General features: G+C 51.4%; 1 protein-coding gene across 2 annotated transcripts in view; it reads right to left on the bottom strand.

The window, feature by feature from the left end:
• Window positions 1-5,747: 5,747 nt before the first annotated feature.
• Window positions 5,748-25,408, bottom strand: part of Limk1 (LIM domain kinase 1) — a 33,909-nt gene continuing 14,248 nt past the window's right edge. For both annotated transcript variants that reach the window (NM_031727.2, XM_006249185.5), the window contains 14 exons: window positions 23,657-23,795; window positions 23,326-23,435; window positions 20,276-20,482; window positions 19,253-19,358; window positions 18,967-19,133; window positions 15,896-16,079; window positions 15,295-15,381; window positions 14,088-14,219; window positions 13,019-13,078; window positions 12,686-12,751; window positions 10,133-10,289; window positions 7,853-7,908; window positions 7,182-7,339; window positions 5,748-7,073 (listed from right to left, as the gene is read on the bottom strand). In NM_031727.2, the coding sequence (NP_113915.2) occupies window positions 6,911-7,073; window positions 7,182-7,339; window positions 7,853-7,908; window positions 10,133-10,289; window positions 12,686-12,751; window positions 13,019-13,078; window positions 14,088-14,219; window positions 15,295-15,381; window positions 15,896-16,079; window positions 18,967-19,133; window positions 19,253-19,358; window positions 20,276-20,482; window positions 23,326-23,435; window positions 23,657-23,795 (1,792 nt within the window). In that variant the 3' untranslated portion in view covers window positions 5,748-6,910. The remainder of the gene's footprint in view (window positions 7,074-7,181; window positions 7,340-7,852; window positions 7,909-10,132; window positions 10,290-12,685; window positions 12,752-13,018; window positions 13,079-14,087; window positions 14,220-15,294; window positions 15,382-15,895; window positions 16,080-18,966; window positions 19,134-19,252; window positions 19,359-20,275; window positions 20,483-23,325; window positions 23,436-23,656; window positions 23,796-25,408) is intronic.

Genomic DNA, 25,408 nt, shown 5'->3' with positions numbered 1-25,408 from the left:
CAAAGGACCCCGTATCAGTTCCTAGCACCCACATGGTGGTTCTGCCTGTAACCATCCGATGCCCTTGTCTAGCGTTGAAAGACCTCCGGAGAGGACCTTTTCCTCAGGAGGAGACCCCAAGCTCCCAATGACCGAGCCGAGTCCACTCGGATGCAATCAGCAAGAGGGTTTATTGGAAAACACAGGTACCTGCGGGCACACAGTCTCTTCGGAGGACTTATGCGCCCAGCAGCTCCAGCATGGGGCTTTTATAGGGTTTGGGGAAGCAGAAGCGGGCATACAGAAGCAGATGCATAGTTACGGGTATTGGTGGATTTAAATGAGGCATATAGACATGTTCACATATGATTGGTTATTTCACATGATGAGGTAATAAGGTATAGCTACACACATTGGCAGGTTTGAATCATATTCGAATGAGGTTGTAACATGGTAAGAGAGTACGTGCAGGCTGGGACGTCCTGAATGTCGGGGGCTAGGGGTTTATCCCTTCCTGCCAGGTGGCCTGTGAGTCAGATCTGGTACTCCTAGTCTGTTCTGTATTCCTTTCCTTTTATGGTCTGTTAGTTTTAACGGTGACTCGGCCCTAGGTATCTGGGCGTGCCTGGGTTCCTTCAAGCCTGTTGCAGCTCTGAGTTAAGACTCATGGGGTGGGTCTTTCAGCGTTTCATACAAAGCACGCACACAGGTGTATGTGCAGGCAGAACACCTGTATATACAAAATAATCTTTAAAAATTTCTTTCAAAACCCATGATTCTAAAAGCTAGTGATCTCAAGTGCCTGTCTCATGTAGTTTCTGACAGAATGGAGTGCAAGGACCACTCATCTACACAAATGTGGTTTTAAGGGGTTGGGGATTTAGCTCAGCGGTAGAGCACTTGCCTAGCAAGCGCAAGGCCCTGAGTTCAGTCCCCAGCTCCGGGGAAAAAAAAACCAAACAAATGTGGTTTCAAGTTTTTTCTTTTCTTTTTTTTTTTTTTTTTTGGTTCTTTTTTTCGGAGCTGGGGACCGAACCCAGGGCCTTGCGCTTCCTAGGCAAGCGCTCTGCCACTGAGCCAAATCCCCAACCCCATTTTTTTCTTTTTTTAAAAAAATATTTATTATGTATCCATCATATCACACAGCGTTCTGCCTGCATGTATGCTTGTGGGCCAGAAGAGGCACCAGATCTCATTATAAATGGTTGTGAGCCACCATGTGGTTGCTGGGAATTTTAACTCATGACCTCTGGAAGAACAGACAGTGCTCTTAACCGCTGAGCCATCTCTCCAGCATGGCTTTAAGTCTTAGTCTTTTTTTTTTTTTCTTCTTTTCTTTTCTTTCTTTTTTTTTTTTTCGGAGCTGGGGACCGAACCCAGGGCCTTGTGCTTGCTAGGCAAGCGCTCTACCACTGAGCTAAATCCCCAACCCCTAAGTCTTAGTCTTAATGTGATCACAGTCCACCACAGGTTGAGGGGCCTGTATCACTTGCCTGGCAACTTGAGCTCTGTGGGATAGCTCCTTCCTCCTTTCCTTTGTGCCTTCCTTCTTCTTGTTTTGGTTTCAAGACAGGGTTTCTCTGTGTAGCCATGTTTGTCTTAGAACTCACTCTGTAGACCAGGCTGGCCCTGAACTCAACATCAGCCTGCCTCTGCCTCTTGAGTGCTGGGGATTAAAGGTGTGGGTACTGCCCAGCTTCAAGTAATTTTTAAAGATAGGCTCTTATGAAACTCAGGCTAGCCTCGAACTGTGTAGCTGAGGATAACCTTGAACTTCTGACCCTTGTCCTCTGCCACCTCCTGTCCATGAGCAATGCAGGCTTAAATTACCATGACCAGATTATGGGATTTGGGGATCAAAATCCAAGGCTTCCTCTGTGCTAGGGTAGCACTCTACCAACTGAGGTACATTTTCCCCCCTCGTATTTGAAATGGGGTGCCATGTAGCTCTGTCTGGCTCCTGACTATGCAGATGAAGATGACCTTGAACTCCCGAGCTTCCTGCTCCTACCTCCCATGCTTCACTGCTGGATTACTCAGGTCTTCCCTAAAGTAAATCATTCCTCCCTTGGGGTGATTTTGCCAGCTGTGCTTGCTAATTTTATGTTAATTCAACTTAGAGTTGAATAATAGCTTAACATCATAATAGGGGAGGGAACTCCAATTGAGAAAATGCCTTCATTAAAGTCGGCTGTAGGCAAGCCTGTAGAACAGTCTGCATTTTCCCCTTATTTATTAGTTAATTTATTTATTAATTTACTTATATTTCATGTGCATTTGGTGTTTCGCCTGCACTCATGTCTGTGTGAGGGTGGTGGATCTTTTGGAACTGGAGTTAAGACAGTTGTGAGCCGCCATGTGGGTGCTGGGAATTGAACTCAGGTCCACTGGAGAGCAGCTGGCACTCTTTTTTTTTTTTTTTTTTTTGGTTCTTTTTTTCCGGAGCTGGGGACCGATCCCAGGGCCTTGCGCTTCCTAGGCAAGCGCTCTACCACTGAGCTAAATCCCCAACCCCGCAGCTGGCACTCTTAACTGCTGAGCCGTCTCTCCAGCCCAAGCATTTTCTTAATCAGCAATGGATGTGTTTCACCATAGTAACAGGAGCCCAAAGAAAGACACCAAGCATTTGGTCACAGCAATAGTCAACATAATGATTACAGCTTGTGACCTGTTGCCCAGGATGGAAGTGATGGGCACTGACATCGAAGGCATCATTGTGCGAAGAATGAAGTGGACTGGTGAGGTGCAGGCCACCAAGTCTAACTTGAGTTGGATCCCTACGACCCACATGACGGAAAAGAACTAACAGTTCAGAGTTGTCTTCTGACCTCCATGTGAATAGCATGAGACAGGTATATTATATATACCCATACCCTCACACCCCACTCCACCTCTTATTAAATAAACAAACATTTAGATGCCAGGTGGTGGCAGTGGCAGACACCTTTAATCTCAGCACTTGGGAAGCAGAGGCAGGCAGATCTCTGAGTTCAAGGGTAGCCTGGTCTACAGGTGAGTTCTAGTACAGTCGGGCAACACAGAGAAACCTTGTTTCTTCTTCTTCTTCTTCTTCTTCTTCTTCTTCTTCTTCTTCTTCTTCTTCTTCTTCTTCTTCTTCTTCTTCTTCTTCTTCTTCTTCTTCTTCCTCTCCTTCTCCTCCTCCTCCTCCTCCTTCTTCTTCTAAGATTTATTTATTTTATGTATGTGAGTACACTGTCGCTGTCTTCAGACACACCAGAAGAAGGCATCAGATCTCATTACAGATGGTTGTGAGACACCATGTGGTTGCTGGGAATTGAACTCAGGACCTCTGGAAGAGCAGTCAGTGCTCTTACCTGCTGAGCCATCTCTCCAGCCCAGAAACCTTGTTTCAAAACACATATGTGCACGTACACACACACACACACACACACACACACACACACACACACACACATTTGTACTGTTTAGATGTGTGAATAAAGGCACACATGTTCCTTGACCTGATGGTGGCAGTTAGAGAGAGGACAGTTTGTATGTCTTCCCAACTTGTTTGAGAGTCTCATTTGTCCTTGTGTATGGTCTTCAAACTCCTTTCTCTACTTCCCATCTTGTCGCAGGAATACTGGGATTGCATGCACACACGCATGCATGCTCACTCTCCCCCACTGCACTCACGATTTGAATTCACATCCTCATGCTTTCTGCAGCAAGCACTTCCCCAATGAACCATCTCCCAAGCCCCAGTGTCCACTTTTTAGCTTTTTACGATGTTTCAACCTTTTTCCCTATAGAAATAATTCCCTGTATTAAATGCCCTATGTCTGACACTCCTTTTTAAAAAAACAGTCTCACTAGCTAGTTCTGGCTACCCTGGACCTTGTTATGTGAAGTAGCAGGCTGGCCTCAGATTCAGAGCTGTGCCTGCCTCTGCTTCCCACGTGCTGACATTAAAGGTGTGCGCCATCACAAAGGCCTGGTTTTGAGAGCTTTACTCTGTAGTCCTAGTCGGCCTGGTGCTTGTTACACTGCCAAGAATGGCCTCATACTCGGAGAAATCCTCCTGCCTCTGACTCCCCAAGTGCTAGGATTATAAGCAAGGGCCACCATGTCTACTTTATGTATGTGGACGTTGTTTTGCTTGGATGTCTGTGTGCTTGGAACCTTTGGAAGCCAGAATTGTGTCAGATACCCTGGGACTGGAGTCACATGACTGCCACCATGTGGGTACTGGGAAATCAAACATGGGTCCTCCAGAAGGGCAGCCAGTGCTCTTAATTGCTAAGCCATCCTTCTAGACACCCCTCGCTCTCAGGTCCGGGTTTAGCATGTTTTTAACTTTTTAAATCTTATGTGTATGGGTGTTTTGCAGGCACATAGATCTGTGAACTCCAGGGAATGGAGCGACAGATGGTTATGATTTATGTGGGTGCTGGGAATCGAACCCAGGTCCTCTGGAAGAGCAGTCAAAGCTCCTAACTGCTGAGCCCAGGTTTTCTTTCTTTTCTTTCTTTCTTTTTTTTTTTTTTCATATTGTAGCAGGTTTGGCAGTTCATTTATTTTTGTTCTTCAATACCAATCCATTGCAAAGATGTAGTATTGTTTGCCCGTTATCAGTTCACAAAAATATGAACTTTCTTGGGTTTTAGTGATAATAATGTTGTGGAAAGAATTTCCCCCCTCACTGGAGTTCAATTATTATTATTATTATTATTATTATTATTATTATTATTATTATTATTATTATTATTTTATTAACTTGAGTGTTTCTTATTTACATTTCGAGTGTTCTTCCCTTTCCCGGTTTCCGGGCAAACATCCCCCTAATCCCTCCCCCTCCCCTTCTTGATGGGTGTTCCCCTCCCAGGTTTTCTTAAACAAGAGTCAGTCAGCCCTGGCTGACCTCAAACTCCATGTAACTGAGAACTGCCTTCAACTCCTGAACTTCTGTCTCATGGCTGGGGTTACATGCATGTGCTAGCATGGTGGTTAGGGGGTCAAACCTAGGGCTTTCTGCATGCTAAGCATATACGTTACCAATTAAACTACATCCCCTGACATTTTCCTCCAACCTCCTCCCCCCATAGGATCTCTATCTAATTGAAATTGGCCTTAAATTCAGACAGCCTGCAATTCTCCTGCCTCAGCTCCCAAGTACTGGCATTGTATGCTTGTACCAGTTCACCCAGATCCAGCCTAGCTTCTAAAAGCTTGCATGTGCACGCCTTGCCTGGAACCTTGCCAGCAGGCTTTTAAAACAAATATTTAAAATTTTGTTTTATGTATACATATATGGTGTGTGCAGAGGCTGGAAGAGGGTGTCAAGTCACTCAGAACTGAAGTCAGTTAGAAGCTACTACATGGGTGGGTGCTGGGAATGGAACCTGGGTCTTCTGCAAGAACAGCAACTACTCTTAATTGAATGAACTGTCTCTCCAGCCTTTGATGATGTAATTGTCAGACCAGAAGAAGGTGGCTGCCCCTATGACATCTGTAAGCTGCCTGACGTGGAACCCAGGAACTGAATTCTAGTTCCTTTCAAGAGCCACTGAGCTGTCTCTCCAGCCCACCCCACACTAGGATCCCCACCCTGCCACTGCAGACAGGGTTTCTCTGGTGCAGTCCTGGAACTCACTCCGTAGACCTGGCCTAGAATTCACAGGTACCCGCCTGCCTGTCTCCGAGCGCTCCAGAGGTGTGTGCCACACATCCAGCCCCATATGAGGCTTCTGCATCTCCCGCTCGCTCTGTTGGGGCCCTCAGACACACACGCGGATGCAAGCCCCGAGTGGGGAGCACAGAATTGATTTTATTGAGTTTGGGTTCATTCCTATCACGGTCACTGGGCCGAGGCAAGCAGGCCTTGCCTCTTTCAGTCCTGGTCCCGCGGGGGTTCAGATTCTCTTCCATGTTCAAAGTGCACTGAGAAAGCTTCACAGTTTTAATACGTCCCTAGGTGTTCAACTGAAGCAGAGTGAAGAGATGGCCCTCCCACCCCCACCCACCTAAAACAAAACAACAAAACAAACCCCCCCAACCCCCCCCCAGCAGCTGCTGCTACAGCCGTTATGAAAAAATAATACAAACTCTTCTTAAAAAATAGATCACACAGAAAGAACTCAGAGGGCAGATGCACCCAGGGAGGGGGTGGGGCTGCTCCAGCCACGGGGAGAGGCCCAGGAAGGGTGCTGAGATGAACCGGGAGGGCTGGGGTGCTGGTGGATGGCTACCTCATTCCCTCTGCCTAGCCTCTGTGGTGTGGGCTGGACCCTCCCTGTCAGCTGTGTTCCCAGGCATCATCCGCCCTCTCCCCTGAGGGCTCCTGGCTCATCCTGAGGACTGGTACCTACTTCTTACTAAAGTGGCTTTGATCAAGAAATGAGATGGACACGAAGCAAGAGCGAAGGCCACTGCCTGGCCACATGGGACTGGACCTCTCTCTCTCTCTGCTTTGGGATTTAGATCCCTGTCAATACCTGATGCTACCTAGATTTTCCCCAAGGGATCCTGGACTGCCCTTGGGTTCCCGGGCACATAGCCTCTCCCTTGGCCTTACAGGGCTCACTTCTAAAGCTGCCTTCTGGCCCAGCCTTGCTGGGAAGAGCTGCCAGCAGGTGCGCTGTGCAGACAGCTGCAGGCATTGCATGGAATGGGTTCAGCTTCCCCAACCCTCCAGCTCATGCAAAGACAAGTGAGGGGGTGGCTCCACACAATGGGAGGTAAGGCAGGGCGATGTGACCAACCACGTGTGTGTGCAGCCTTGTGACTTGGGGGCCAGAGGCAGAGAGAGGCTGGGGGGCACCCTGCATGAGGGGAAAAGGCAGGTCTGGGGGTACGGATATGGTCACCACTGCCCCAGCTGAGGGCTCCATGCCTAGGCCACCCCCTGCTGAGGAATCTGGTGAGGGTCTATTCTCCAGAGGCGGGGATGAAGATGGTGGGCCCACTGGGCTCAGTCAGGGACCTCGGGGTGGGCGGGTAGCGAGCTCTCGCCCCGCCGGTAGGTCTCCCAGAAGCCCCGCTCCAGTTGTTCCAGTTGTGGGCCCAGTGGCAGGTGACCAGCCAAGTGCATGCGAAGTGTTTCTAGCCATTGTTCCAGCTTTACAAAAGAGGGCCTGGGGTGACAGGTAAGCATCAGGGGATGGTGAGACTGGCTCTCCCAAAGACCCACCCATCCCAAGGCGCTTCAGGCCAGAGTCCTATTCCTCCTCCCCGAAACTCACCTCTTCTCAGGATCCAGGTCACAGCAGCGCACAGTGATGGGGAAGAAACTTGGGGGACAGTTTGGTGGACAGTAGCGGTCCAGGAAACCCCTTACATTGAGGCCAAAGTCCATAGTGCGGGGCAGATAGTCAGGGTCTGCATTCACACGCCCGATAATCTGTTCAGTACAGAGTCCACTGGTTAGTGTGGGACCTCTGAGCCCCCCGGTTAGTGTGGGACCTCTGAGCCCACTGGTTAGTGTGGGACCTCTGAGCCCACTGGTTAGTGTAGGACCTCCGAGCCCACTGGTTAGTGTGGGACCTCTGAGCCCACTGGTTAGTGTGGGACCTCTGACCCCCCCGGTTAGCGTGGGACCTCTGAGCCCACTGGTTAGTGTGGGACCTCTGAGCCCACTGGTTAGTGTAGGACCTCCGAGCCCACTGGTTAGTGTAGGACCTCCGAGCCCACTGGTTAGTGTGGGACCTCTGAGCCTAGGGGTTCTGGAAGCCTGCCAAATGCTTTGAAGACAGTTCAGATAGGAATGGCCAGGGACTAAACTGTACCCCACTGATGTCACGCTCTGGCTTTGGGGAGCCATGTTCTCAGAGCCTGAGGCCCCTGTGGAGAGCCTTGCCCCAGGCTGGGGCAAGGGAGGATTGGAGACTGAAGTCTGGGCACAAGGGCTGCCTACCTCACAAAGGACAATTCCAAAGGAAAACACGTCCACCTTTTCATCGTAACTACGACCTAAAGAGAGAGCAAATATCAGCAGGGATGCAGGACTGAGAGTGGTGACACAGGCAGGAAAAGCAAATTCTGAGTCCAAGAGCTCCGAGGCACCAGGGGCGTGGCTCAGCTGGCAGGCAGCTCCAGCGTGCATGAAGCCCTGGGCTCCATCCCCAGCAAGGCAAAAACAGGCCGTGGTGGTGCACAGCTGTGATTCCGGTACATAGGTGGAGGCAGGAGGACCACAAATTGGAAGGCCATTCGTGGCTACCAAGTCAGTTTGAGGCCAACCTGAACTATGAGACCCTTTCTCAAAGCAAAACAGAACCATCCCCAATCAAACCTTAAACCACTGTGTCTGATACGACGCGGGGATCTCTGAGGGGCAAAGCAGTTTTAATCCCGCTTGGCCACCACCTGCTGCATGACTCTGGTCACATCTAACCAGATAAATCCCTGTAACACACAGGCGTTATTTCATTGGGAGAGGGGTCTTGGAGTGGAATGGGGTGCAGTGGAAGAGGGAGGGCTTAGAATTGGAAGCACTGAGGGAAAAATTAGGGAAAAATGTTTGAGGTAGTTAGCGTCTCAGGAGGAGGCATTCCTGGTTCTGCCTGGGGCCCCTGTGCGATCTGAAACGCCTCTTTTCATTCTTTTAGATTTCTCACTTTATGTGCATGAATGTTTTGTCTACATGTGTGTATGTGTACCACATGTGTGCTTGGTGTCTGTGGAGGCCAGAAGGCACGAGATCCTCTGGAAATGGAGTCACAGATGGTTAGGAGCCGCCGTGTGGGTGCTGGGAACTGGACCTCTGCAGAGCGGCAGAGTGGGTGCTCTTAACAGCTCAGCCACCACAGCCTGCCTGCTTTGTTTCTAGACAGGGTCTCAGTTGGTAGCCCTGGCTGGCCTGGAATTCCTCAGGACCAGAAGGCTGGCCTAGAACTCAGAGATCCACCTGCTTCGGTCCTCTCAAATGCTAGGATAAAAGATACACGACCGACATATGCCAATTTTCTTGGTGTTTTTACATAGGGTCTCACTCTAGCCAAGCTAGCCTGGAACTCGCCATGTGGCCCAAACCGGCCTTGAACTCACAGCAATCCTCCTGCTTCCATCATCCACATACTAGGATGACAGGTATGTGCTGGCTTATGTACTGCAGGAGACGGAACCCAGGACTTCCTGTATGTCAGGCAGTTAACTAGCCACACCTCTAGACAAATAAATACTTTCCCCCTCCAAGACAGGGTTTCTTTGTGTAGCCTTGGCTGTCTGTAGACCAGGCTGGCTTCGAACTCACAGAGATCTGCCTGTCTCTCTCAAGGGCTGGGATTAAAGGTCTTTTTAAAAAAACACAAAAGCCTTGACTGCCGGTCATGGCACACGCGAGCATGGAGCGGAGGCAGGAGGATCTCTGAACTCAAAGCCAACCTGCTCTACAGAGTGAGTTCTAGAACAGCCAGGGCTACACAGAGAAACTCTGTCTGGGAAAAAAAAAAAAAAGACAAAGTTTGGCAGCAATGGTGGTGTAGAGTTTAATCCCAGCACTCAGAGGGGAGAGGCAGGTGAATCTCTGTGAGTTTGAAGCCAGCCTGGTCTACACAATGACTTCCAGGGTAGCCCGAGCTACATAGCAAAGAGGGGTTATCTCAAACAAAACAGAATGAAACACAGCACATACATGATCAAAATGAGATAAAGGCAGACAAGCCAGTAGTGCTCCCTTACAGTCCCAGCACTTTGGGCCAGAATGCTGATCTAGCCCTGGATTCTAACCCACAGACAGAGGGAGATGACTCACTCCTGTAACCCTACCACTCTGGAGGCAGAGGCACGAGGTCATCCTGGGCTAAATCATGAGTTGGAGGTTAAGGGTGTTAAATGAGACGTGACCTTTAAAAGAAGAAAGGGGCCTGCTATATGGGTCACCTGACGATTTTTGAGGACCCGCCCGAGGGAAGACAACTGCCTCCTACAAGGTGCTTCCTGAGGTGCATGTGTGCACGCACACACAGTATGAAAACCACACCCAACACCCACCCGAAACTAAACAAAGAAGGGTGGCGATGAGGTGGAGGCTGGAGGGAGGCGGCCACAAGCCAGGAAACCCTAGTTGACCTAGTCATTGGAGGGAAGCAAGAGAAGAGAATATAGGGCTCCCCGGGGAAGCCAACAGGCAGAGAGGTCAGCATGTGGGGTGGCTGTTTCTCCTCCGCCTGGGACCCCCAGAGCCAGCACTCACCATTGATCATCTCTGGCGCCATCCAGTAGGGGTTACCCACCACTGTGTACCGTTTCTTGCGGTCCGGCTTCTTAAGGCTACGCAAGTCTTCAGACTGACCCTTCTCATCGATCATGAGTCGAGCCAGCCCAAAGTCAGCCACCACCACGTTCCTGTTCTGGAAATTTCACAAGGCAGGCTGAGCCTGGGTCCTCTCTCTGTCTGCTTCTATTTAGGACCCTTTCCCTCTAATCCCATACAGGGCACAGAGAATATACCCCGGTACCAGGGACCTGTGTCAGGGAGGGTACCTCCCTCTGTCCCAGCTCTCTGCTAACAGAGCTGCCTAAAACTTCTGGAGAGTCCAGTGAGGGGCTAGAGGTGTGACTCAGAGGTAGAAAGCTTGCCTAGAACCCCCCAGTGCAGGGCTGGAAGCATGGTTTATAGGTAGAATGCCTGGTTAGAATTGTCCAGTAAGGGATTAGAGTATGCTCAATAGTAGAATCCTGCCTTGGAATTTCCCAGCAAGGGGCTGGAGAGGTGGCTCGGAGGTTAAGAGCACTGACTGCTCTTCCAGAGGTCCTGAGTTCAAATCCCAGCAACCACAGGTGGCTCACAACCATCTGTAATGCGATCTGATGCCCTCTTCTGGTGTGTCTGAGGACAGTGACATGAAATAAATCTTAAAAAAAAAAGGGGGGGGGGGTTTGGGGATTTAGCTCAGTGGTACAGCACTTGCCTAGCGAGCGCAAGGCCCTGGGTTCGGTCCCCAGCTCCGGGGGAAAAAAAAAAGTTTCCCAGTAAGGAATTGGAGCACGGGCGGGCGGGCATTAGAACACCTGCCTAGCATCCCAGTGAGAGCCGATGGTGTCTGGTGTGCCTCAGTGGTAGAGACTGCTTAGTTTCCACATCTCAGAGTCCATCTCTAGAATTGAGGGACTCAAAACCAGAGGTGACGGAGGCCCAGCAGGCAGTACTGACCTGAGGTCAGACGTGGGTGTGTGTGTTCAGTCTCTTCCCTACTGTCCTTGTGACGCTTTCTGCAGGTGACTGCCTGTGACTAGATGGGCACCTGAGGGGCCTTCCCTTTGGGGCGAGCCTGGTCCTCTTGGTTCCCGACTTTTCTCCTTTCCCAGGTGTTCCTCATCTTCACAGAGTAGGTGACACTGAGGCTGTTAAAAGGGGGCAGGCCACCAAGGATCTAGACACCAAGGCCGAGCAGGATCCACAGAGGACTTGTTCAGCTCACTTTCATGCCACCAACGGCCAGAGTTTTGTGGCTCACCCTCAAAACCACAGTGTGGTGTTTTCTATGTTGCTGGGACAGCCACAGCATTTAGTACCATCTTCTGTGTAGGGTTCTCGGCAGGCTGACAGGGCTTAGGGGACACTAGGGACCTAAAATATCAAAATCAGGAACTCTAAAGTACTGGGTTTCTTTATAGATTGGATGGTTTAGACACCTTAGGCAACACTGTCTTGTGTGTGTGTGTGCGTGTGCGTGCGTGCGTGCGTGCGTGCGTGCGTGCGTGTGTGTGTGTGTGTGAGATGGTATTGGGAGTTGAACCCAGGTCTTCATGCAGGCTAGGCAAAGATTGCATTGCTGAGTAATGCCAGCTTTTCTCACTGGGGGATTCTAGGTAGGTGCTCTACCACTGAGCCACGCCCCCAGCCCCTCCCTGGGATCAAGGCAGGGGCTCTACCACTGAGCCACGCCCCCAGCCCCTCACTGGGGGATTCTAGGCAGGTGCTCTACCACTGAGCCACGCCCCCAGCCCCTCCCTGGGATCTAGGCAGGGGCTCTACCACTGAGCCACGCCCCCAGCCCCTCACTGGGGGATTCTAGGCAGGGGCTCTACCACCGAGCCACGCCCCCAGCCCCTCACTGGGGGATTCTGGGTGCATGCTTTCCTCACCCATGCTGCCAGGACTTTTTTCACTTTATAATTTGAGACAGGGCATTGCTAAGTTGTCCAGGCTGGCCCTGACAACTAATTGTGGGTCTGTAGCTCATGTAGGACTCAATCCCACCTTCGCCGTCCTCAGTTCAGATGCTGACTGCAGTAGTTATTATGGGAGCAGGACTCTAGGCACCTGCTCCCCAGTTTGGCCCAGTTCCTCTGCTTTCTGCAGAACACCTGGGGACCCCTTAAACACCAACCTGTAAACTTGGGGCTGACTGCTCTTATCCTCTTGGCCTCACTGAAATGCCCATGCCAAGGCTCCTCTTCTAGATGCCCCTGCCCACACGCTGATTTGCTGTTATTGCCGCTGCTTGGGTAGCCTGGGCTACCTCTGCTGGCATCTGTGAATGCTGCAGTGAAAGCTAGGGCTTTGCATTTTGAATCAGTTCTCCCTTCTCTGACCCGTTAAGCCCTTGTGCTGCTGATGGTCTGAGGATGCTGCTACATTATAAATGGCAGAGCCAGGACTGTAACCTAGGTCTGCCCACCTCTTGCGCTGGTCCTGTTCACCTGACCTCTAGTTCCACGGAAGTCCTGAGAGGAGCAGCTCTTAGGTCCCTTCTTTCTCCAGCATACCCAGCTGCCCAGGGTGCTGGGCCCCACTGCTCACCTCACGGACCAGACAGTTGTGGGAGTTGAGGTCTCGGTGGATGATGTTCATCGAATGGAGGTAGGCCTGAGGGAACGGAATGAGGGTGTCAGTGGTGTTTAGCTATCAGACTCCACCTCAGCCCTGAGCCTCTGGAAGCTCCTTGCTTCCTACCCATCTCGTAAGCGGATGGACTCTAGGCATCTGCTCTAACACTGAGCTTTACCTTGAGCCTTCACTGGGGGATTCTAGATAGTCACCCACGTGGCTGCCCCTTCAGAGCTGCCCCGCAGGTTCTGCTCCCACACTCCTCGTGGCTTAGTGGGTCACCTGAGTGGGTGGCAGGTCACTTACCATCCCTGATGCAATGTCCTTGGCAAAGCTGACCCTCTGACTCCACGGGTACTGGCTGTCCTAGGGACAGGGAAAAATGGCTAGGATAGAGCATGGTAAGTGGTAGGCTGGGGGATGGCACTGGCCCTTGTTTGATTTTTTTTTTGAGACAAGATGTCCTATGTAGCCCAGGCTAGCCTTGAATTTTCTAGTTTCCTGTTTTTATAGACCCTAAAGGCATCTTTTCTTAACAGAATTGATTTCACACACTAAGGATTTGCACAAGTTCTGCTGCAGCTCTCAAACTAGCTATTCTGAGCAGCGACCCGTGTGGTCGTTACTCTGTCTGGTGTTGATTTATACTCCTCTCCAAAGCAGACAGTATAAAGTACGACCCATGAGTCCATTATAGCACGTAGGGTGGTAACCTATTAAACCTCCTGAATACTTTTAAATAGATGTATTCGTTCTGCCTTCTTCTCTTCTGTGGTATGTATGTATTGGCTTTGTGTGTACGCATGTGTATGTTAAAAGTGGGTGGGGGGGGCCAAAGATAAGTGTCAGGTGTCTTCCTTAATTTCCTTCTACCATTAAACATTTTTATTTATTTCATGTGTGTGTGTGTGTGTGTGTGTGTGTGTGTGTGTGTAAGGGTGTGCACAGCCATAGCATGTGTGTCACACATGATGACTTTTAGGCATTTGCTCTCTCCCTTCGACCATGCTGGTCCTGGAGACTGAACTGTCAAGGCTTGGTAGCCGGCTTCTTTACTCTGAGCCATCTTGTTAGCCCTTCTACCTTATTTTTTGAGGGAATGTCTCACTGAAGCCAGAGCTCATGGGTGTAGACAAGCTGGCCGGCCACTGGTCCCTGAGGATCCTTCCTCCGGCTCCTCAGTGATGGGGTCACATCGTCCTGGCTGGCACGGAACTTGCTTTATAGACCAGGCTGGCTTTGAACTCATAAGCCCCACCTGTTTCCCTCGTGCTGGGATTAAGAGGTTTATGCAGTGCTGGGGATGGAAACTAAAGCCTCCAGTATGAGGCCAGCGCTCTACCAACCTGTCACACCCCAGCCCCAGCCGGCTCACCATGCTCTTGATGATGCCCCGCAGGGTGCCGCCCTTGATGTACTCGGTGATGAAGTTCAGCCGCTTGTCCTTGTACAGCACGCCGATGAACTTGAGCACGTTAGGGTGCTCCAGGCATCGCATGACCTTCACCTGGAGGAACATACAGGTTGGGCCTGGACCTTCTCCCCCCTGCTCTACCCTGCTCAAACAGAAGGGCACCCAGTCTCCTCTCACACAGCAAGCCACTGTGTCTTCTGTTTAAGAGTGCCCCTCAAGGGGTTGGGGATTTAGCTCAGTGGTAGAGCGCTTGCCTAGGAAGCGCAAGGCCCTGGGTTCGGTCCCCAGCTCCGGAAAAAAAGAACCAAAAAAAAAAAAAAAAAAAGAGTGCCCCTCAAGCCCAGTGGTGGTGGTGGTGATGATGGTGGCAGAGGTGGTGGTAGCACTGGCTATGGCGCACATCTTTACTCCCAGCACTCAGGAGACAGAGACAGGCAGATCTCTGAGTTCAAGGACAGCCTGATCTACAGAGTAAATTCCAGGATGGTCAGGGCTACAGAGAAACCCTGACTTGAAAAACCAAAATCAAACCAAACCAAACCAACCAACCAACCAACCAACCTAACAACAACACGACAACGACAACAACAACAACAAAAGAAAACAAAAATTTTCACATCTCAGGCTGGTCTTGAACTCACTATATAGCCATGGAGGTCCTTGGCTGAACCTTGGCTTGAACTCCTGATCCTCACACCACCGTCTCCCAGGCATGTAACCAATGTCAGTTTTGGCATTAGAACCCAGGGCTTTGATAAGCAAGCATCTATCAACCTGCATCCCCAATCCATAGCTATTCCGACTTCTGTGGCTTTGAGTCAATGTCTCACATAGCCCAGGCTAGTCTAGAACTCTCTATGTAGTTGAGGAAAACCTTGAATTCTCATCTTCTTGCTTCCATCTTCCAAGTGCTGGGATTACAGATGTGTATTATAATGCCCAGTACGTGTGTGTGGTGCTGGGGACTGAATCTGGGGTCTCAAGCATGCTAGGCGGTCGATCTACTAACTGAGCCACACCCACAACTCATGGCTGCCCTGTCCCCAGTGAGGCCTGAACCCTCTTACCTCTTTCACAAGTCGTGTGCTTCACACATGCTCCTGGGATGGGACCCCCTGCCACCCATTCTCATTGGGGAGGGGAGCAGACATGTGACCTCTCCACTGACCTCCTTGAGGAATGTCCTCTGGGTCTCCTCGTCAAACCGGATGAGTTCCTTCATCACCATCACCTCGCCCGTTTCTCGATGTGTCACCTACGTTGGAGATACAGAGGTACAAAACTCTAGGCCCAGGGGGACACAGTAATGCACGCCTCTAACCCCGGCCACTTGGGAGGCAGAGGCAGGAGGAGCTCATGTGCAAGGCCAGCCTGGAGTATCTAGTGAGTGTGAGGCTAGCCTGGGCAACTTAGTGAGACCTTGTCCTGCAACGTTATAAAGCCAGGCATGCTGGTGGATGAGTGAGATCCCAGTACGTGGGGGTGGCAGTCAGAAGATCAGGAGTTCAAGGTCAACCTCAGCTACATAGAGAGTTTAAGGCCAGCCTGAGCTACAGGAGACTTTGTCCTTAAAGACAAACCACAAAGTTCTGAGTCTATCTGTATAGTCTCTTCCCTCTCAATAGTTCAGGGAAGCCCAGGAAAAGGAGTGGTAATCCTGGGCTGAGCGCATAGACTCTAGATGGTCCCTGTGTTAGATTCAGAGGGGGGCAGTGTGAGGCAGGAGTTGGTCAGAAGTGTCACCCAGCCTCCCCTCCCCATTTGCATACCTTGATGGCCTGGCCGAAACAGCCCTTGCCCAACACCTCCCCATGGATGAGGTCAGACGGCCGGAAGATGCGGTGTGGTCGACAAACCACTCGGAGGGATTCGGAGCGACCCAGGTCCTTGCGCTGGGAGGCTGGTGAGACTAGTGAGCCGGCACCCGGGGACGTGTCAATACTGCAGCTCCTCCTGGGAAAGGTACACGGGGCCCAGTGCCATGGGGAGGTGGCACCCGGCTGAGACACTGTCCCGACTCCTCTTCGCAAGAGCACCCCATTAACCAGCTGCTGCTCATCCCCCATCCTGGGAGTATGTGGGACAGCCTGGTGTCTTGGGGGTAGCCACAGTTCGTTAGAAGGTACCCATGGCCTCCTCTGCTTGGTGGCCCAGGCTCAGATATCCTGCCTGAAGTGTCCGACACACTGCAGTGCACAGATATCCCTGCATACCGCCTAAGTTCTGGACAAACTGGGAGGAGGGAGTACATGCCTTTGGCAATACAACCTCTTACAACAGTGGTGGCACACACACCTTTAATCCCAGCATTTTGGAGGCAGAAGCAAGTGGATCTCCAAGTTCAAGTCCAATCTGGTCTACAGAGGAAGTTACAGAACAGCCAGGTCTACACAGAGAAACCCTGTCTCCAGGGAAAAAAAAGAAAGGAAGGAAGGGAGGGAGGAAGGAAGGAAGGAAGGAAGGGAGGGAGGGAGGGAGGAAGGAAGGAAGGAAGGAAGGAAGGAAGGAAGGAAGGAAGGAAGGAAATGCGACTGTCATCCCAGAAGAAAAGCCCTTCAAAAGGCTTCTCTAAGAATCCAGCAGAAGTGGGACAAGGGACAGGCTACCTCTGACTCCTCGTGTCCCTCCTTTTGCTTCTTCAAGCTCAAAGACAGAGGACTCATGGCTCCTGATCCCTGGATCACTGCAACAGACCATGGGCCAACTCTGACTTGACATCTTATATCAACTCCTTCACCTTGGACCACAGTAGTCTTTGTGAAACATACCATTGTGTGGTGACAACCAGTCAGAGGAAGTCTCTAGGCATGGAAAGATGTCCAAAGCCTCCTGGATATCTAATGGCCTGGAGTTAGCCTGTCACCCCAATGTTCCCATCATCCCAGGCCGATCACTGGCTACTACATGAAGTCAAGATGCTAGTCTGTCCTGTTATCTCTATGGCTTCAAATGAGCCTTCACTATTAAGGTATTAATGAGAGAGGAAGAGGGGAGGTAGAAGAGGAGGAGGAGGAGGAGGGGGAGGAAGAGGAAGAAGAAGAGGAGGAGGAGGAGGAGGAGGGGGATGAGAACTAGAAACCGCTGGGTATGCTCAAGCATACTTCCAATTCCCAGTATTTAAGAGATGGAGGCACAAAAATCACAAGTTCAAAGCTAGCCTGGGCTATGTATGAAGGAAAATTAAAATAAACTAAAAATCATTCAAACAAGCCAAGAAATGGGGGATGGGGGAAAGGGAGTGCCAGAAACCACTGTAATGTGTTGTAGTTTCTCGTGGTATTTTCTGTGTGTGCTGTATGCATGCCTTCGTGTGAGTGTGCATGCATATTTGTGTGCGAGGATGTAGAGGCCGGCTCTATGCTGACATCCGGGTATTTTCCTCGGTCACTCTCCACCTTACTACTTTTTAGACTTGTTATCTTTACTTAATGCATGTGTTTGTATCTGTGTTTGTGAATGTAAGCACAATGAGCCGTGGAGGCCAGATAAGGGACATCAGATTCCTTAGAACAGGCACACAAGGTGGGTGCCAGGAACCAGACTCTGGTCCTTTGCAAGAATGTACACAGTTTTAAGTTGTTTTTTTTTTCCCTCTGAGACATGGTCTCACTATGTAGACCAGGCTGGCCTGGAACTCAGAGATCCTCTGCTCCCCGAGTGCTGGGATTAAAGGTGTGCTCTTAGCTTTTAACTGCTGGTCCGGCCTTCCCGCATCCTTTCGAGCCAGAGTCCCTTGACTGAACCCTGCACTGGGGTTACAGATGTCCGGCCTTTCACGTGGTGCTGCTGGGGGTCTGAATGGAGGTCTTCACGCTGGCCTGGTAAGTGTTCCTACCCTGGAGCCGTCTACCCTGCACCGGCTCTTTGTATCCCCACCGAGGAACAGGACTGGAAAAGGAATGGAAGGATAGCAAGAGCACATGAGCAGTGTAGAATCCGGGCTACGTATTTATAACCATGACTGACGGCACGACAGCATATTATTGCCGAGCCAATGACATGACTGGAATCTGTACCAGTTTTACCTGTATTAATACAACTATTGTTTAAAATTTTAAGAGTTGGCACACTAAAGTGATAAAATAGGGTTTTTTGGGACCTGTTTATTTTTTAATAAGTACTATCTCATGTAGCCCAGGCTAGCCTCCAACTTACTAGATAGCCAAGGATAAACTTGAACTTCTGATCCTCCTGTTTCTACCTCCTGAGTGCCGGGTTCACAAGTGTGTGCCACCGCGCCCGGACGATGTGGTGCTAGGGACGGAAACCGGAATTCTGTGTGCACTAGGTGAGAACTCTGACCGCTGACCTAGAGATGGCCTTAAAATACGCTTTATCTGTGCCTGCTCCTCACCGGCACGGAAAACAGTCTGTCACGCCTCGTAAGTAAACTTTAAAATTAACAGTGCCACCAAGCCTGACGACCTGAATCTGACCAGTACACAGGCACTGAGGTGTCCTCGGGCCCATCTCGGTCCCTCCCCTCGCCCACAGAGTAAATGAGTAAATCAGTGTAAAATAAAAGATGTGGGCCTGCCCGGGAAGGTCTCCGTAACGTCCAGCTGAGGGCGCTGTTTGCTTGCTGTTTCCTTTCTCACCCTCACAGCCATTACAACCCCTACACTGACGCTGGAGTTGAAGGGATGAATCAGGAGGAAGCCTGGAGAGAAGAGCACGGGCCACTCTTACGGAGCACGGGGCTCGGTTCCCAGAACCCACATGGCGGCTCACACCTTCCAGCTGCAGAGGATCCTTGAGGCCGCCAGGCAGGCCTGTGGTGCTAGACATACATGCAGGCAAGACACCCGTGTTAGAGGAGCTGAGGAACAGGTTGACTTACAAGACAGGTTTCTGCCGGGCAGAGCTGCCTGCCTGTCCGCTGGGAGTGTGTACCGGGGAGGCCAGGGGGCTGGGATCCGACACTGGCCCATGGCCCAGTGAGTCATGGGGGTCGTGCTCGAGGGTCAGCTGGAGCAGGCGGCTGGTCTCCTGGATCAGCAAGTCGATCTGGGGACAGGTGTGGACAGGTGAGTCTTCTGAGGTGGCAACAGAGCTCAGGGGTGAAGCTTCTATTTCCACCATTCCATCCTGCCCAGCCTCGGATCTGTCTGATTCTGTGGTCCTACCTCGTCCAGCGGCACATTCCGGATGGGCGTGCCGTTGATTTCCAAGATCCTGTCTCCGATGTGGATGGAATTCTTCACATCCGGGCTCATGCAGCCCGGGTCCACTCTGGGGATAAAGGCATGGTTAGACGAGTTCTCCTACGACCTGTGCCCCTGAGCCCCAAGAGGAAACCAAAAGCCAAGGGCACCAGGTGTGGGGTGGGAAGGAACGATACCACCTGAGGTGGAAATCGCAGAATACTGTGGTTTTAGTTGTTACCTATAACCAAATAAAAGACTTTACGCAGGCGTTTTGTCTGCGTGTACATCTATGTACCACATGCATGCATGCCTGGTGGCCTGGAGGTGTCTGGAGCTGGAAGGTTGTCAGCCGCCAGGTGGTTGCTGGGAACCGAACCCTGGTCCTCTGCAAGAACAGCCGGTGCTCTTAACCGCTGAGCCATCTCTCCAGCTCCAGTTCTGTCTTACTATTACATCTATTAACTATGTCAACCACAGGCTTCACTACGGCGCCTTCATACACTACGTAGTGCATTTGATCACACTCCCCTCCACCCCTCCTGTTCCCCTCCCACTCGCATGGATCCCCTTCTTCTTTCAGGTCTGTTTCTTTGTCGGTGTGTGTGTGTGTGTGTGTGTGTGTGTGTGTGTGTGTATGTGTCTGTCTGTCTGTCTGTCTGTCAATCAGAAGATAGTTGGTTTTCCTTGTGGGACCTGGGAATGAAACTCAATATGTCAGTCAGCCTTGGTGGCAAGCATCTTTATCTGACAAGCCATGTTGACAGCCCCTGGATTTTGTAAAAATGGGTTCTGGGGGAGCGATCTCAGTTCCTCCTGCTTCTAGTACCTGGGTGTTTTGGGCCTGAATAACCTGACTCAGTGACTAGAGCCCTCCGAACCGTGAGCTAAGACCAATCTCTCCCCACTCAGGTTGTTTGTGTCAGGTATCCTGTCACAGCAGCAGAGAGCTAATAGAACCAGGTCGCTACAACAGGGCCCCACCCAGCGTGGCAGCCCACTCACCCTTGGACTCGGACCGTGTGCGAATGCTCCGTGCCACATCCTGGTGGGCCGTGAGGGGGGTCGATGGAGACAGACAGGCCTCGTTTGCCATGAGCAGAGGCTGGGATAGACACGAGGGTGACTGTGTGGGGCAGGTGGGAGCCGGGTGAGTCAGGGAGGATCTGTTCGATGACTGGAGTTACCACAGTCTGGTAGTAGCACTGCCCGCTATGAGGGTCATCGGCGGTGCCGATCCAAAGAGAAAGGAAGAAGAGAGCATCAGGGGAGAAGTCAGGAATGCTGCTCTGCAGCCCACAGCAAGCTGGTGGGACACAGGGCAGGACTGGGCATGCCCAGTTGTCTCAGCACCCCTAACTCTGGTTCTGTTATTCAAGTTAATCTTTTTTTTTTTTTTTTTTTTTTTTTGGTTCTTTTTTTCGGAGCTGGGGACCGAACCCAGGGCCTTGCGCTTCCTAGGCAAGCTCTCTACCACTGAATCTAAATCTCCAACCCCAATCATTTTTTTTTACATTTATTTTTGTGTGTGTTTGCTCAATGAGATGTATGCCAATATATATGGGGACTAAAAAACAATTTGCAGAAATCAGTTTTCTCCTTCCGTTATGGTCCTGGGGATTAAACTAAGGTTGTAAAGCTTAGTGGTTAATGCCTTTACCTGCCGAGCCATCTCATCAGACTGTTACTTCTTTTAATTACATTTATTATTTTTGTGTGTGTGTGTGTATGGGCTTAGGGGTGAGGGGACTACACATGCCACGGAGAGAGTATGGAGGTCAGAGGACAATTTGTGAGTCAGTTCTCTCTTTCCACCCTGTGGGTCCTGGGGATGGAATTCAGGTTCGTTAGGCTTGGCAGCAAGCGCCTTTACCCACTGAGCCATCTCACTGGCCCCATTTTGGCTCTGTCTATCCGGTGATACTGTCAGATGGCCAAGATAAGGCGAGGCCCTAACGGATACGTCTCCTTAGGGAGGAAGTCATTAAAAACCCATTTGGGATCGGGTCTGATGTTTTCGAATCCAGTTTTGCTGGTGTTTCCGAAGAGAGAATCTGTCTGGTTTTGTCTCTGGCTCTGGGGAGAAGGACTCGAAGTCCTTGGAACAGGGGGATCTTTGTTATTTATGAGCCCTCTGGAGGACACTTGAGTCTATGCAAATGAGTCACATCAGGGCTGGTTCCACAGTTACTGACCCTGACTGAAGGCTTGGGGCTTCTGGCCAGCCTGGATTCCCAGGAGCAGGCTAGAGACCAATGCCTTAAAACCTCAGTGGAATCCCTGGAGGCGTGGCCTCAGTGGCATCCCAGTTAGTAAACCTAAGATGGGCTGGGAGAGGTGGAAGGTGCCCTCGCTTGGTGCGGCTGTGACCCGCAGCACCATGTGGAGTTCTGTGAGTTGGTTACACAGCACACCCTCAAACCTGGGGTCACTGGACTGGAACGCAGTTGCCTGAAGTGTGTGAGGGCCTGGGGATGCCTGAGTGCGCAGCTGGTGTCTGGAGCAGGAACAGACCTGCTGGGGATGGTATCTGTAGCTTGTGGGATCTGTGTCAGCTCTGTGGCTAGAGACACAGTAACACTGCAGAAGCAGAAGGAAGGGAGCTGGTGTCGGGGCACTTTTGGTTTCAGTCATTGTCTGTCTGTCTATCTTCTTTCTTTCATACTCAGAAATGAACATAGAGCCTTACTAATGACATGGAAGCCCTCTACTGCTGAGTCACACTCTAGCCCTCACTGGGGGATTCTAGGCAGGTACTCTACCACCGAGCCACACCCCCAGCCCCTCCCTGGGGGATTCTAGGCAGGGGCTCTACCACTGAGCCACACCCCCAGCCCCTCCCTGGGGGATTCTAGGCAGAGGCTCTACCACTGAGCCACGCCCCCAGCCCCTCCCTGGGGGATTCTAGGCAGGGGCTCTACCACTGAGCCACGCCCCCAGCCCCTCACTGGAGGATTCTAGGCAGGGGCTCTATCACTGAGCCATGCCCCCAGCCCCTCACTGGGGGATTCTAGGCAGGTGCTCTACCACTGAGCCACGCCCCCAGCCCCTCCCTGGGGGATTCTAGGCAGGGGCTCTACCACCGAGCCACACCCCCAGCCCCTCACTGGGGGATTCTAGGCAGGGGTTCTACCACTGAGCCACGCCCCCAGCCTCTCACTGGGGGATTCTAGGCAGGGGCTCTACCACTGAGCCACGCCCCCAGCCCCTCCCTGGGGGATTCTAGGCAGGGGCTCTACCACTGAGCCACGCCCCCAGCCCCTCCCTGGGGGATTCTAGGCAGGGGCTCTACCACTGAGCCACGCCCCCAGCCCCTCACTGGGGGATTCTAGGCAGGTGCTCTACCACTGAGCCACGCCCCCAGCCCCTCACTGGGGGATTCTAGGCAGGTGCTCTACCACTGAGCCACACCCCCAGCCCCTCACTGGGGGATTCTAGGCAGGGGCTCTACCACTGAGCCACGCCCCCAGCCCCTCACTGGGGGATTCTAGGCAGGGGCTCTACCACTGAGCCACGCCCCCAGCCCCTCCCTGGGGGATTCTAGGCAGGGGCTCTACCACTGAGCCACGCCCCCAGCCCCTCACTGGGGGATTCTAGGCAGGGGCTCTACCACTGAGCCACGCCCCCAGCCCCTCACTGGGGGATTCTAGGCAGGTGCTCTACCACTGAGCCACACCCCCAGCCCCTCACTGGGGGATTCTAGGCAGGGGCTCTACCACTGAGCCACGCCCCCAGCCCCTCCCTGGGGGATTCTAGGCAGGGGCTCTACCACTGAGCCACGCCTCAGCCCCTCCCTGGGGGATTCTCTGGCACTGGCCTCCTGAAAAGCGGGGGTGACAGGCACTGTAATTCCTGTCATGTCTACATGGAGGCAAGGAGCAATGGCACTTACCCTCTCCTGTTTAACCAGGTGGAGCCTGGTACTGTGCTTGTACTGTTCTGGCTTGGAACTCACTATGAGTAGTATAGCTTTTATGGTTCCATAACAGCCTGTGTATGGGCAGCCTTCGTGACAGGTGCAGGCCCCTAGGCTTGAAGAGGCCCACAGTACTCACCAGTACAGCTTGGAGTGCTCCACCAGTGTGTAGGTGTCCCCATCACCGATGAAGTTTCCACAGGCAAGGCAGATGAAGCACTCGGGGTGATACTTCAGCTCCCCGGCCACCTGTAGTGGTGGGGACACACCCAAAGCTTAGTGGTGCCCGCTGTCCCCACAGTCATCACCATTCTCCTCTTAGGGGGAGGGCAGGGCAACCCAGCTGGACAGGAAGAGGACTGGAAAGTCTGGACAGATGAAGGGATGGGCTCAGGACGCACAGGGGATGATGGCGGGGAGAGAATGCACACTTGCCTCAAGAGGCAGGCAGGTAGGGGAAAGTGGCTTACCATGACCAGCCCTTTGGTGATGTGTTCGGAGCACCCGTGGCAAGACTCGCCATAGCGGGCCCAGTAGTCCTTCTTGCAGAAGAGCTGTCCATCCTTCTCGTAGTACTGGTGTGAAAGGGAGGTGCTACACTCGCAGCACCTGGGAGAGAGGGGCGGGGCTGAGGGTGGCCACCACCACCTCTGCACAGCTCTCTTTGGTTTTGTTTTAATTTAAAAAACAATTTCTGCTCATGTGCGTATGCCTGCTTTGTCTGTATGTGCGTCGTGTGTGCATGGTCCCTGTGGAGGCCAGAGGACACCAGGCGCCTTGGAGCTGGAATTGATGATGCAGATGCACGGGTAAACCCTTGCCTGCTCTGCAAAAGCAGCAAGGATTCTTGACCCTGGAGCCATCTTCCCAGTTGCCGTGTATAGGTATTTAATTTTGGATTTTGCTTTTAAAAAATCAAAATAAAGTAAGGGCTGAGGCTGTACTTCTGTTGGTAGAGAGCCTGCCTAGCATACATACATACATACATACATACATACATACATACATAGCCCTGTCTCACAAAACAAAACAAGGGCTGGAGGGATGGCTCAGAGGTTAAGAGCACTGACTGCTCTTCCAGAGCTCCTGAGTTCAAATCCCAGCAACCACATGGTGGCTCACAACTATCTGTAATGGGATCTGATGCCCTCTTCTGGTGTGTCTGAAGACAGCGACAGTGTACTCATATACATTAAATAAATAAATCTTTAAAACAAAACAAGACAAAGGAACAAACAAACAAACCAAAACAAAGAATCTGGAGAGATGGCTCAGCGGTTAAGAGCACTGACTGCTCTTCCAGAGGTCCTGAGTTCTTTTTTTCTTTTTCTTTTTTTTTTTTTTTTTTTTGGAGCTGGGGACTGAACCCAGGGCCTTGCGCTTGCTAGGCAAGTGCTCTACCGCTGAGCTAAATCCCCAACCCCCCTGAGTTCAATCCCCCAGCAACCACATGGTGGCTCACAACCATCTGTAATGGGATCTGATGCTCTCTTCTGGCCTGCAGGTGTACACGCAGATAGGGCACTCATACATAAAATAGATTAAAAAGTCTTAAAAAAGAGAACAACAACAACAAAAAGCCAGAAACAAAACAAAGAGAAAGGTAGCCAGGATGGAGGCAAAGGTAGGGCTGTAATTTCAGCAGTTGGGAAGCTGAGGTGGGACCTCAGAGGTGCAGCTGGCACAGGCTACATAGTGAGACCCTGTACATGAAGAATTACACTGGGCAGGTGGTACTAACCTGCCATCCCAGCACCCAGGATCCACTGCAGGGCAATTAGGAGTTCAAGGTCATATGGTTACATATTTTATAGTATAGGGTTCCAGGCCAGAACGGAACATGAAATACTATCTCGAAAGTAAAAGAAGGAAGGGCTGGAGAGGTGGCTCAGCGGTTAAGAGCACTGAATGCTCTTCCAGAGGTCCTGAGTTCATGTCCTACCACTCACATGGTGGCTCACAACTATATTTGTAACACACGTTCTAGGAGAGCTGATATCCTCTTCTGGCCTTTGTGGGTGCCAGGCGCGCACACACACATATGCAAGCAAAAACACTCATACACATAAAATAAAACAGACACTAAAAATGATGAAGAAAAGGAATGTGAGCTTGAGGCCAGCCCGGGTTACATGACAAGTTCCAGAATAAGCTGGGCTATATAGTAAGAGTCGTCCTTCAATCTAATTAGTTAGCTAAATTCAAAAAAAGAAAGACATTTA

Source organism: Rattus norvegicus, chromosome 12, assembly GCF_036323735.1.
Source record: "Rattus norvegicus strain BN/NHsdMcwi chromosome 12, GRCr8, whole genome shotgun sequence".
Classification (NCBI taxonomy): domain Eukaryota; kingdom Metazoa; phylum Chordata; class Mammalia; order Rodentia; family Muridae; genus Rattus; species Rattus norvegicus.
The sequence above is the reverse complement of the archived record's forward strand: the minus strand, read 5'-3'. Positions and strand labels throughout refer to the sequence as shown.